This window comes from Neoarius graeffei, chromosome 2, assembly GCF_027579695.1.
Source record: "Neoarius graeffei isolate fNeoGra1 chromosome 2, fNeoGra1.pri, whole genome shotgun sequence".
NCBI classification, from domain to species: Eukaryota; Metazoa; Chordata; class Actinopteri; order Siluriformes; family Ariidae; genus Neoarius; species Neoarius graeffei.
The window spans coordinates 121,785,155-121,798,576 of record NC_083570.1 but is presented as its reverse complement, the minus strand read 5'-3'; the positions used below and the strand labels follow the sequence as shown (position 1 = coordinate 121,798,576).

The following is a 13,422-nucleotide window of genomic DNA, read 5'->3' as shown; positions in this document are numbered from 1 at the left end:
CACGCACACACACTCTGCAACAAAATAAAATAATGTCTCTCTTTTGAAAAAAAAAGCAAAAAATAAAACTCGTTGCAGGCCTGAGTCATTGCTTGGGAGCGTGGAGACCTAAAACAAAATGGCCGCTTCACTTATACAACGCAAGCAAAAGAAAAATAGCAGTGCACTGATCAATAGTTACTCACAAGTCTTGGAGAGGATAAAGGGCAAAAGAGGGCTGAAACTGGCTAGAAGATGAGTGAGGGGATAACGATGATACCAGGGGTACTGGCAACCCAGTTCACTACGGCAAACTTGGCGCGAAGCACATCTACCCATCCAAAAGAGTCCAAGGATGACTTCCTGGTCCACAGTCTGATAGATGTACAACAGCATTTCTTTAAGTCACTTAGACCTAACACAAACTATTAACTCATCATATCATGCCGGGCTTTACACAAGTCATCATGCTAACACACATTAACCACAACAGGAAACAGTATTTGCTACCAAGTAAACAACGTGTTAATAGGCTAGCATGCTAATGTGCTAATGGCAATTAGCATTATCTCTATTAACAACATGGATCAAAATGAAACATTACACAATATACACAAAGGTTAGTTTTACCTTCGGCAAGAGATATGATGTCTGATACAGCTTGATGAGACTCTGCATCCATCCACGTATAAACACCACACACTGCCACCACATTTCCACTGTCTTCCACAGCTTGTCTATTAACCTCTGACTGAGCCCTGTTATTCACAGTATGGGGTTTCCTCTATATCCCACCTCTATGCACCTCTTACTGGCCAATTAACGAATAAACAACCAGTGTGATTGAATAAACCCAAGATTGTCAACCTTATTCCCTGCAAGGCTAGGTTGTACCTAACACGCTTTCTATGTGCATATCAAACAAACTTTCTCCAATAACCTGAATTACATCAAACAATATAACAAAGATGAATCAATCTGCCTATAATGATTTTAATTATTTAACTGCTTTACTGAACTTGTTTTTTTTTTTTTTTTATCAGAGTGACTTTTTAAACATTAAAGCTTATTTAATTATTCACACATTTCTTTGTCTCTGTCTTAACTGAAATCTTTTAAGACCGGGCTACACAAGAAGTAGCAAGTCAACTGTAGTCCTCAGCCATAAAAGCATTACTGTAAGAGTTCAGAGCGTCTTCCAAAAGCACATTTTAACAATCTCTCAATCTCAAGAAGTGAACAATAAATTGGATTGTGAGGTGTAACCCAGTAGTAAAAACCCAACAATAATAATTTAAAAAAAAAAGTGTCCGTACACAGTATGCTTTTCTGAATGTTTTATTTTCTACATATCCTGTATTTTGGAAAATGTAAAACACAAGATATTTGATGTCTTAGCATAAACTTCCATTTTAAAATGATTCATAATATTGTCATTAATATACAGAGAATATACAGTGCTCAGCGTAAATGAGTGCACCCCCTTTGAAAAGTAACATTTTAAAAAATATCTCAATGAACACAAACAATTTCTAAAATGTCGACAAGACAAAGTTTAATATAACATCTGTTTAACTTATAACGTGAAAGTAAGGTTAATAATATAACTTAGATTACACATTTTTCAGTTTTGCTCAGATTAGGGTGGTGCAAAAATGAGTACACCCCACAACAAAAACTACTACATCTAGTACTTTGTATGGCCTCCATGATTTTTAATGACAGCACCAAGTCTTCTAGGCATGGAATGAATAAGTTGGCGACATTTTGCAACATCAATCTTTTTCCATTCTTCAACAATGACCTCTTTTAGTGACTGGATGCTGGATGGAGAGTGATGCTCAACTTGATTCTTCAGAATTCCCCAAAGAAAATAATTTCTTTACTCCACAAAGGTGAAGGCAACAAGGAGATCAGCAAAGCTTTACTTATCAGTCAGAATACTGTAGCAAAAGTGGTACAAAAATTTAAGAAAGATGGGACTGCAACCATCTCACAGAGACGTCCAGGTCGTCCACGGAAGTTAACACCTCGACAGGAGCGTCTTCTGATTAGAAGGGTTGAAGAAAATCGGCATGCAAGTTCACTGCAGTTATCTAAAGAAGTAGAAAGCCAAACTGGGGTGGCTATTTCCCATGACACAATATGGCGTACACTGCAGAGGAATGGCATGCATGGATGCCGTCCACAAAAAAAGCCTCTCCTAAAGCCCAGGCACAAAAAAGCTCGCCTAGAGTTTGCCAGGGCCCATGCTGACAAAGATGAAGACTACTGGGACTCTATACTCTGGAGTGATGAGACCAAGATAAATGGTTTTGGAACTGATGGCTTCAAAACTGTATGGCATCACAAAGATGAGGAATACAAAGAAAAATGCATGGTGCCTACAGTGAAACATGGTGGTGGCAGTGTCCTTATGTGGGGCTGCATGAGTGCTACTGGTGTCGGGGATGCATTTCATTGATGGCATCATGAATTCACAGATGTATTGCTCTATACTGAAAGAGAAGATGCTACCATCACTCCGTGCCCTTGGTCGTCGTGCACTTTTCCAACATGACAAAACACACATCTAAGGCCACTGTTGGATTTCTGAAGAAGAACAGGGTGAAAGTAATTCAGTGGCCAAGTATGTCTCCTGATCTGAACTCAGTCGAACACCTATGGGGAATTCTGAAGAGACAAGTTGAGCATCACTCTCCATCCAGCATCCAGTCACTAAAAGAGGTCATTGTTGAAGAATGGAAAAAGATTGATGTTGTAAAATGTCGCCAACTTGTTCATTCCATGCCTAGAAGACTTGGTGCTGTCATTAAAAATCATGGAGGCCATACAAAGGACTAGATGTAGTAGTTTTTGTTGTGGGGTGTACTCCTTTTTGCACCACCCTAATTTGAGTAAAACTGAAAAATGTGTAATCTAAGTTATATTATTAACCTTACTTTCACGTTATAAGTTAAACAGATGTTATATTAAACTTTGTCTTGTCGACATTTTAGAAATTGTTTGTGTTCATTGAGATATTGTTTAAAATGTTACTTTTCAAAGGGGGTGTACTCATTTACGCTGAGCACTGTAACTGAATGTTGAATTTATTAAGCAGACTGCACGTAGCGAGCTAATGTCTGGAATAAATATTTAACATTAACGTTATCTCACATTCGCCACATTATTAAAGTTTCAATTAAATTCAATTTTATTTATATAATCATGTTAACAATGGACATTATCACAAAGCAGCTTTACAAGAAATATAAATTCCAGATATAAATTTATCCCTAGTTTTCCCTGTACTAAAAACTTTAATGTTTATATTTTAGTTTCTTTGTATTTGGCTCAAAATACTGACGTTTCACACCAGCTTCCTTGTATCAACATGGAAAAAAGGAAACACAGATGGCTCAGTTATGCTGTGGAACACATTTGTTTATTTTGCTGGTGTGGTTTGGCTGCATCTGACCCTTCACCTGTACACTGTACAACATTCTGCCCCATTTGATGTAATAAAATAATATTCTTTGGTCATAATTCAGATGCATGATGTGACCTGCTCAAGTGGCTGATTTACCATCACTGTGTCCAAAGACAACTGACAAAGTTGACACTGTGAGCAAATTTTAACTAAAATCTCAGTGTGAGCACCATTACAATGTTCAATGAAGATCCACCAAATGGGAGCATGGCATAGGATGATACTATACTCATGGTACAGTGGTGCTTGAAAGTTTGTGAACCCTTCAGAATTTTCTATATTTCTGCATAAATATGACCTAAAACTTCATCAGATTTTCACACAAGTCCCAAAAAGTAGACAAAGAGAACCCAGTTAAACAAATGAGACAAAAAAAAATACACTCAGTCATTTATTTATTGAGGAAAATGATCCAATCCAATACGTATCCAATGATACGTATCTGTGAGTGGCAAAAGTATGTGAATCTCTAGGATTAGCAGTTAATTTGAAGGTGAAATTAGAGTCAGGTGTTTTCAATCAATGGGATGACAATCAGGTGTGAGTGGGCACCCCGTTTTATTTAAAGAACAGGGATCTATCAAAGTCTGATCTTCACAACACATGTTTGTGGAAGTGTATCATGGCACGAATAAAGGAGATCTCTGTGGACCTCAGAAAAAGCGTTGTTGATGCTCATCAGGCTGGAAAAGGTTACAAAATCATCTCTAAAGAGTTTGGACTCCACCAATCCAGTCAGACAGGTTGTGTACAAATGGAGGAAATTCAAGAGCATCGTTACCCTCCCCAGGAGTGGTCGACCAACAAAGATCACTCCAAGAGCAAGGTGTGTACTAGTCGTCGAGGTCACAAAGGACCCCAGGGTAACTTCTAAGCAACTGAAGGCCTCTCTCACATTGGCTAATGTTAATGTTGATGAGTCCACCATCAGGAGAACACTGAACAACAATGGTGTGCATGGCAGGGTTGCAAGAAGAAAGCCACTGCTCTCCAAAAAGAACCCTGCTGCTCGTCTGCAGTTTGCTAAAGATCACGTGGACAAGCCAGAAGGCTATTGGAAAAATGTTTTGTGGATGGATGAGACCAAAATAGAACTTTTGGTTTAAATGAGAAGCGTTATGTTTGGAGAAAGGAAAACACAGCATTCCAGCATAAGAAGCTTATCCCATCTGTGAAACATGGTAGTGGTAGTATAATGGTTTGGGCCTGTTTTGCTACATCTGGGCCAGGACGGCTTGCCATCATTGATGGAACAATGAATTCTGAATTATACCAGCAAATTTTAAAGGAAAATGTCAGGACATCTGTCCATGAACTGAATCTCAAGAGAAGATGGGTCATGCAGCAAGACAATGACCCTAAGCACACAAGTCATTCTACCAAAGAATGGTTAAAGAAGAATGTTTTGGAATGGCCAAGTCAAACTCCTGACCTTAATCCAATCAAAATGTTGTGGAAGGACCTGAAGCGAGCAATTCATGTGAGGAAACCCACCAACATCCCAGAGTTGAAGCTGTTCTGTACAGAGGAATGGGCTAAAATTCCTCCAAGCTGGTGTGCAGGACTGATCAACAGTTACCGCAAACGTTTAGTTGCAGTTATTGCTGCACAAGGGGTTCACACCAGATACTGAAAGCAAAGGTTCACATACTTTTGCCACTCACAGATATGTAATATTGGATAATTTTCCTCAATAAATAAATGACCAAGTATAATATTTTTGTCTCATCTGTTTAACTGGGTTCTCTTTATCTACTTTTAGGACTTGTGTGAAAATCTGATGATTTTTTAGGTCATATTTATGCAGAAATATAGAAAATTCCAAAGAGTTCACAAACTTTCAAGCACCACTGTATATGTGGAAATTCAGATAAATTTGGTATTACACTTCAATTCAGTTTTATTTTTATCATGCTCTTATCAATGGACATCATAAACAGCTTTATAGAAATCCAGATGCAAGTTTTTAATTTAAATATACAGGATTTGTAGATGTCCGGGACATGGAGAACCAAAACCATGACATAAATGTCACTCATGAGGAAATTGATGAATTGTTTTGATAAATTTGGGAAACTGTGTGTGTGTGAAAGTGTCAATATAATAAAAAGAAAATCACACGTTGGCTTGAAGTTGTGAAGTTTCTCTTCTCATGTTGAAAAACTCACATTTTTCATATGAAATACATCACAGATCTGAGGAACACATTGCCTGATATTTCACTCCGATGATGTCACTCCCAGTGTTTTCTCGCTGACTAGACATGGGAAAACCATGACTAGTCAAAATGGCGAACCGGTTCCAAATTAAAATTCTTTTGATTAACTTGCATTTTTTTGTGGATGTGTCCACATAATATAAAGAACATTACACAGCAGTGCAAAGATATGAAGTTTATCTTCTCGTGCTGAAAATATTGGCACCCATTCAATTCGCTCACTGACGAATATGTTCACCACTCTAAACTTAAACTTCATATCTTCATGCAACAGTGTACAACCCCAATTTCAAATGTTGAAACTGAGAAAAAATTTTGGTTGTTGAAAAATATTTGCTTATTTTGAACCTGATGTCAGCAACAGAGAAGTTGGGATAGGGACAACAAAAGACTGGAAAAATTGTGTATTGCTTAAAAAACTAATTTAGTTAATTGGCAAAAGGTCAGTAAGATATAAAAAGGGCATCCCAGCGAGGCAGAGTCTCTCAGAAGTAAAGATGGGGCGAGGTTCACCGCTCTGTGAAAGACTGCATGGGCAAACAGTGCAACAATTTACGAATAATGTTCCTCAAATGTAAAACTGCAAAGAACTTGTGGATCACATCATCTATGGTCCATTATATCATTAAAAGATTCAGAGAATCTGGAGAAATCTCTGCATGCGAGAGACAAGGCTGAAAACTGACATTGGATGCCTGTGATCTTCAGGCCCTCAGGAGACACTGCATTAAAAGCAGATACGTGTCTGTAGTGGAAATCACTGTATGGGCTCAGGAACACTTCAGAAAACCATCGTCTGTGAAAACACTTCATTACTGCATCCACAAATGCAAGTTAAAACCAGATATAAACAATATCCAGAAACCCCGCCCCCTTCTCTGGGCCCGAGCTCTTTTACGATGGACTGAGGCGAAGTGGAAAACTGTCCCGAGGTCTGATGAATCAAAAGCAGAAATTCTTTTTAGAAATCATGGACCCCACGTCCTCCAGGCTAAAGAGGAGAGGGACCATCCGGCTTGTTATCAGTGCACAGCCCAAAAGCAGCATCTGTGATGGTATGAGAGGGCATTAATGCACATGATATGGGTAGGTTGTACATCTGGGAAGGCGTCATTAATGCTGAATGATATAAACACATTTCAGAGCAATATGCTGCCATCCAGACAAAATCTTTTTCCTTCTTTCAGCAAGACAAAGCCAAACCGCTTTCTGCACATATTATAACTGTATGGCTCTGTCGTAAAAAAAGTCCAGGTGCTAAACTGGCCTGCTGCAGTCCAGACCTGTTTCCCATTTCAAACATCTGGCATATTATGAAGCGCAAAATATGACAAAGGAGACCCTGAGCTGTTGAGCAACTGAAACTGTACATCAGACAAGAATGGGACAACATTTCTCTTTCAAAACTACAGCAGTTGGTCTCCTCAGGTCCCAAACATTTAGAGTGTTGTTAAAAGTAGAGGTGATGCAACACAGCAGTAAACACACCCCTGTCCCAACTTTTCTGAAACGTGTTGCTGACATCAAATTCAAAATGAGCAAATATTTTTCAAACAACAATACAATTTCTCAGTTTCAGCATTTGATATGTTGTCTTTGGACTATTTTCAATGAAATACAGGATTTCCATGATTTGCAAATGATGACATTCTGTTTTTATTTCCGGTTAACACAGCGTCCCCACTTTTTTGAAAACTGGGGTTGTACTATCCTCGAAAAATTACACCAAAAACCTTCACAAACATTTCATTTTTTGGCACATAGAAACTAATAATACAGAGACCAGGAGTTACTTAAAAAATAAATTTTCAAAACAAACAAACAAAAAAATTCATATATTTTCTCTCGGGTAACTTGGTATTAACTGTGTTTTATTTCTCTCTTCTCCAAAAAGGTAAAAGATGACCTCCAAACTTTCAGAAGGACGTTTTCAGCAACTACTACTGCCTCTCTTTCTGATTTTTTGTTTTGGAGGCACATTCTTCATGTACTACAAGCCAAGTATGAGATGGATATCATGCCCAGATGTTCCAGTCTCCACAGGTAAAGTCTCCACAGATGAAGTCTCCACAGATGAAGTCTGCACACATGAAGTCTGCACACATGAAGTCTGCACAGTAGAACGCCTCAGGGCATTGATGGAAAACTTTACCCAGATTATAAACACCAACAGCACTCTGAACTCCACTTTGGTTAAACAACAATTACTGATCAGCATACCAACTGTCATGGAAGAAAATAAGGAAAATAATGACCATGACGACATTATCCTATTAATCTGGTCATGGCCTTTTGGTTTTAAATTTGATGTGAAAGCCTGCGGTTCAGAGTATGGTATTAAAGGTTGTCACATTACAGATGACAGAAATCAGTACAACAAAGCCCATGGTGTTATATTTCATCACAAAAATATCGGTGGTGATTTCACAAACCTGCTGAAAAGACCTCGGCCTCCACACCAGAAGTGGGTGTGGATGACCATGGAGTCTCCTGATAATACAGGTAGACGTGCTGAATTAGATGATGTATTCAATCTGACTGCAAATTATCGGAAGGATTCAGATGTCTGGGTGCCTTATGGGAGAATCATAGAAGCATCTGAGAAGGACCAACCCTTTACAATGCCACCAAAGGACAAAATTGTCTGTTGGATTGTCAGTCACTGGAACCCCAACTTTAGGAGAGTCAAATATTTTAGTGAACTGGGCAAATACATCAAAATAGAGGCTTATGGTAGACACTTCAACAGGTATGTCAGCACTGAAGATTATAACAAGATTTTACCAAGCTGTAAATTCTACTTATCATTTGAGAACTCCATCTACAAAGACTACATCACAGAGAAGGTGTTTAACCCCATGAAAGCCGGCACAGTTCCTGTGGTTCTTGGTCCACCCAGGGAGAACTATGAGGAATTCCTTCCAGCAGATTCATTCATTCATGTGGACGATTTTGAGTCCCCTCAGAAACTGGCAGAACATCTCAAATTTCTTGACCAGAATAAGGAAGCTTATGAACACTACTTTACCTGGAGACAACACTTTACTGTTAAAAGTGTACTTTTTGGTCTTGAACACGCTTGTCGGAGTTGTTATTATATAAGAAACAATAAGGGCTACAGAGTGTTTAAAAATCTCAATAAATGGTTTTGGGGTTAGCAAGCATAACACCAGCATGAACTTCTAAATGGAGACTTTGGAAATCCCATCAGTGTCTTCCAGATCTTCCAAACATCTCAAGAGGAATTGTTCCAGACCAAGACACTTGATCTAATTTTCTTTCCAGTCAACATAACATAAATGACTTTCATTATTATTTTCATTTAGGCTTTACTGGTGCACAGTCCATCCATCCATTATCTGTAGCCACTTATCCTGGTGCACAATATCTTGTTATATCAATAATGCTTTCCTGGGTAATGTTAACTGATAGCTACACATTCTATACTGTTTTACAGTCTTTTCATTTACTTTAAATGTTACATGATTTCTATTTTATATGCACTACAACCTACAGAACAACCTACTCACAATGACCCTGTTTACACTTGGTTTTAAAATGCGTCTTTGGTGATCAGCTCACAAGTGGACAGAGCTAAATACAAGTGTAAACAACCACCAAGGCAAACTGTGATCTGATCAGTCAAACCCCTTGCTGAGGTGGTCTGGGACACATTTGACCACATCTCCTTCTTAATGTAAATATGAATGTGTCCTGATGGGTCCCTGACAAGGACATAACAGTATGTCATTAAAGCAGGACATGGTGGTTGTTTTGGTGACAGCATGCCAAAGCCTGAAAAAAAATGGAGAAAAGCAACTGATGTACATGGTTGGAGTGCAAAAAATTAATGAACGTATGTTGCAGGTTTAACATTTGTTTGTTTTTTTGAAAGGCACCATATTATGAAAAACTCAATTTCTGTGCTTGTGCTCATATTTATGTATCTGGAGCCTACCAACCTACAAATTCTGAAAAGAGACATACAGTCAATTTCTTCTGTGTTGCCTGTTTCTGAAAACACATGATTCAACAAGCCTTTAAGATTCAGCTCCACTTCTATGTCATAAGTGGAGATCATTAGGACAATACCACCTCCTCATCAGAGTATCTCTGCTCATGGCTTAAGAATTACCTTTGCAAGTGAATATTCATGAGAAAAGTGCTGCCTAATTGGCTGGAGAAAGAGGGGGTGGGGTGAGCAGTGGCTCATTATCATTTAAAGGAACAGACACTGAAATCAGCCATTATGAACTGGGCTGCTCAAACAGGGTGAGAAGGTGCTGTGGTGCTTCAACCTTGTGGTATTTTGATCACACATGTCACATAATACGTCACAGACATTTTAATAAGAACTCAGGGAACTGTGACAACTTGTGGAAAAGGGGTAAAATGTGTCCCCTTTAACATAACTGCACGGGGCATTTTGACCTGCTAGTGGAAGTGATGAAGGCAGTAATGAAACCTGAACTCAAGTGGTGAACTGGACACCTTAGAGATGTACCATATAACAGACACAGGTGTAACCAGCAATATGTCTTGGCTGTCCACTTGCGATCCAATCGCCCAAGACACATTTTAAAACCAAGCGCTGATACACAGGTTACTGCTCTTCTAACTGAACCATCACTGATGAGGCAGTTAGAATTAATAATAATAATAATAATAATAATAATAATAAGGCAAATCAATTACTAAATCAACAAATCATCCTTAAGAATGTAAATGGGCAGTGCCATTAAGCACTAATGAGCTGATAAAGATCCACATGTCTGCATTCTGGTTTACATTTACACGTTATAGCTTGACATTATTCAAACTGTTTGGACTTGCAGGATGGGTTCAGCCTTTCAGTCTTGAGCTCAGGCTTCTGTCTAAATGGAATTTCATGTGTGTTATTTCTGACTATGTGCTCAGTGAGTCATTTAGGCCCTGTCCACACGGCAGCGGATTCAGGTGAATCCGATAAAATTTTTTATCGTTTCGGCCTGGCATCCACACGGCACCGGCGTTTTGGGTGCCCCAAAACGATATTTTTTGAGAACGGTTTCCAGAGTGGAAAAATCTGGCAACGGCGCCATTGCGAAGTCGTCTGGATGAGTAGAACGGATTTGTTTACGATGACGTCACAACCACATGACTAGAACAAGCAGCACTCTCGCACGCATCATTCGTAACAGCAACAAGAGAGTGACTCTGTATAAATAACACCCTCTGTATAGGGCATGAAGGAGTTATTTGGAGTTTAATGATCTGTGAGGGTGACAGAGTGTTTATCACTGACAAGAGAGTCGGTTTTTCCTCGCGTAGTCGCAGCCATCTTCTTCTTGTTGTTGTGTGTTTGTTCCTGTGAGTGCTTCACGCCGGGTAGAAGAAGGGGTTTATGCGCATGCGTCCTACTTCTTCTGTTGTTCTGGTGTCTCCGATGGGACCGTCTTACAGCGCACGTAGAGGTGTGGCATGTGTATTGCATCGTTTTCAGCAAGTGTTGCATTGCCATATGTACCTGATATTTTACTGATCCGTTGCCCATGTGGACGCGATTTATTTTTTTACCCGCTAAAAAAAAAATCTCATTGCCGTTGTCGTGTGGATGTAGCCTTAGAGTCTAGTAGGGTTGATTACTGCAATGGCCTTTTCACAGGCCTGCCAAAAAAGACCATCAAACGACTTCAGGTGATTCAAAATGCAGTGGCTAGGGTTCTCACACGAACAAAAAGAACAGAGCACATTACTCCAATTCTAAGGTCCCTTCACTGGCTTCCAGTAAGCTACAGAATTGACTTTAAAGCATTGCTGCTGGTGTACAAATCTCTAAATGGTACAGGGCCCAATTACCTCTCTGATATGTTGCAGCAGCCTAACCCAATCAGATCTACCAGATCGCAGCAGCAAAATTTACTGGTAAAACCTGTTGTTAAAACAAAGTGTGGTGAAGCAGCTTTTAGCTACTATGCAGTACAGCTATGGAACCAACTCCCAGAGGACATCAAAAATGCTCCTGCTGTTGGCAGCTTCAAATCTAGACTAAAGACCAAGCTATTCTCAGATGCTTTCTGCTAACTGATAAATATCATCATCTTTACATGTTTTAAACTTTATTTAACTTCTACAGTCTCTGCATGTTTTAAACTTTACTTAACTTTTATTCTATTTTATTCTGCTGTTTTTTACTGAACTTTTACTTCATTTTATTATTTTATTTCTACTATTGTTTAATTCTTCTTATTATTTTTTCTCTCTTCTTCCCTCTTTATTTTATGTAATTTTATTTTCTATTGTTTACTGTTTTGCCTTTACCTCTGTAAAGCACATTGAACTGCCACTGTGTATGAAATGCGCTATATAAATAAACTTGCGTTGCCTTAGAGAATTTGGACCCACTGCAACCAGGATATTTCTTACTGAAGATTAAGGAGTTTGATTAATAATTAATTTTGTAATGTATTTGATTCATACTTGATTACATGATCGTTGTGTTAACATGTGAATTTTGCCTACAGGGATCAATAAAGTTTCTCTTATGCATAAATCACCAATAACTCTCATTTGATAGCTATCTGGTTCCCCAAAGCTTCAATCGAGAGAGTATCAACTCACCAAAATTCTTCCAAACATCTCAAGAGGAATTGTTCCAGACCAAGACACTTGATCTAATTTTCTTTCCAGTCAACATAACATAAATGACGTTCGTTATTATTTTCATTTAGGCTTTACTGGTGCACAGTCCATCCATCCATTATCTGTAGCCACTTATCCTGGGGCACAATATCTTGTTATATCAATGATGCTTTCCTGGGTAATGTTAACTGATAGCTACACATTCTATACTGTTTTACAGTCTTTTCATTTACTTTAAATATTACATGATTTCTATTTTATATGCACTACAACCTACAGAACAACCTACTCACAATGACCCTGTTTACACTTGGTTTTAAAATGCGTCTTTGGTGATCAGCTCACAAGTGGACAGAGCTAAATACAAGTGTAAGCAACCACCAAGGCAAAGGCCGAATCCCATTTCACCCCTTGGACCAACCCCTTGGCCCTTCCCCTCCATTTTGCGCGTTCATGTGAAGGGGTAGGGGTATCCCAATCCCAGTTAACGCGGAGGGGTAGGGGAAGGGGTAGGGCTTCTGTACCCCTCCAAACGGAGATTTTCCTGGAGCTGACTCCGAACGAAGGGGTTTGAGTGATTTCCCACAATGCCATGTGGATTTCAGCGAGATTTCATGCGGATTTCAGAAAGATGGCGGTTCCCGCGGCGAAAGATTTTCATAAATGTATTTTCTCCATTATTTACGTGTTTTAAGTTGTTATCCAGAGGAAACACGCCGCTTGATTCGCTTTCGAGCTGAGAATGAGCAGCGATTTCTGAAATCCAAGCTGCTGCTAAAAAGCTTTGGGAGTGAGTATTGTTTTCGGTTGCTTGACTGCGTACGTTTTGTTCTGTTATTCTCGCTTTTATTGTTTACATGAGTGTTCTGACACCTCATTCTGTCGGATGTGGTGCACGAAGCGCCAAAGATATCCCATTCAGTGGTGTTAGTTAACAAATCACACCCTGCCAGCAGAGATCTCTGGCTCTGACTGTAGCGGCTGGTCACAGCCAATGACGCATTTGGTCGCGTTTTGCTAACGTAAACGCTGACGGAGGTATGCGATGACGTATGCGATCGTTGAAGGGCTATCCCAATACGTAGGGGTTGAATTTCAAGCCCTATCCCTTGTAGCTCAGTTTCAAGGGGAA

At 39.2% G+C, this 13,422-nt stretch overlaps 1 protein-coding gene across 3 annotated transcripts in view; it reads left to right on the top strand.

Annotated features, from left to right (window-relative positions):
- Positions 1-12,201, top strand: part of LOC132882234 (4-galactosyl-N-acetylglucosaminide 3-alpha-L-fucosyltransferase 9-like) — a 150,601-nt gene extending 138,400 nt beyond the window's left edge. For all 3 annotated transcript variants that reach the window (XM_060915496.1, XM_060915494.1, XM_060915495.1), the window contains one exon: positions 7,564-12,201. In XM_060915496.1, coding sequence (XP_060771479.1) covers positions 7,571-8,827 — 1,257 coding nt within the window. In that variant the 5' untranslated portion in view covers positions 7,564-7,570 and the 3' untranslated portion in view covers positions 8,828-12,201. The remainder of the gene's footprint in view (positions 1-7,563) is intronic.
- The last annotated feature ends 1,221 nt before the right edge of the window (positions 12,202-13,422 follow it).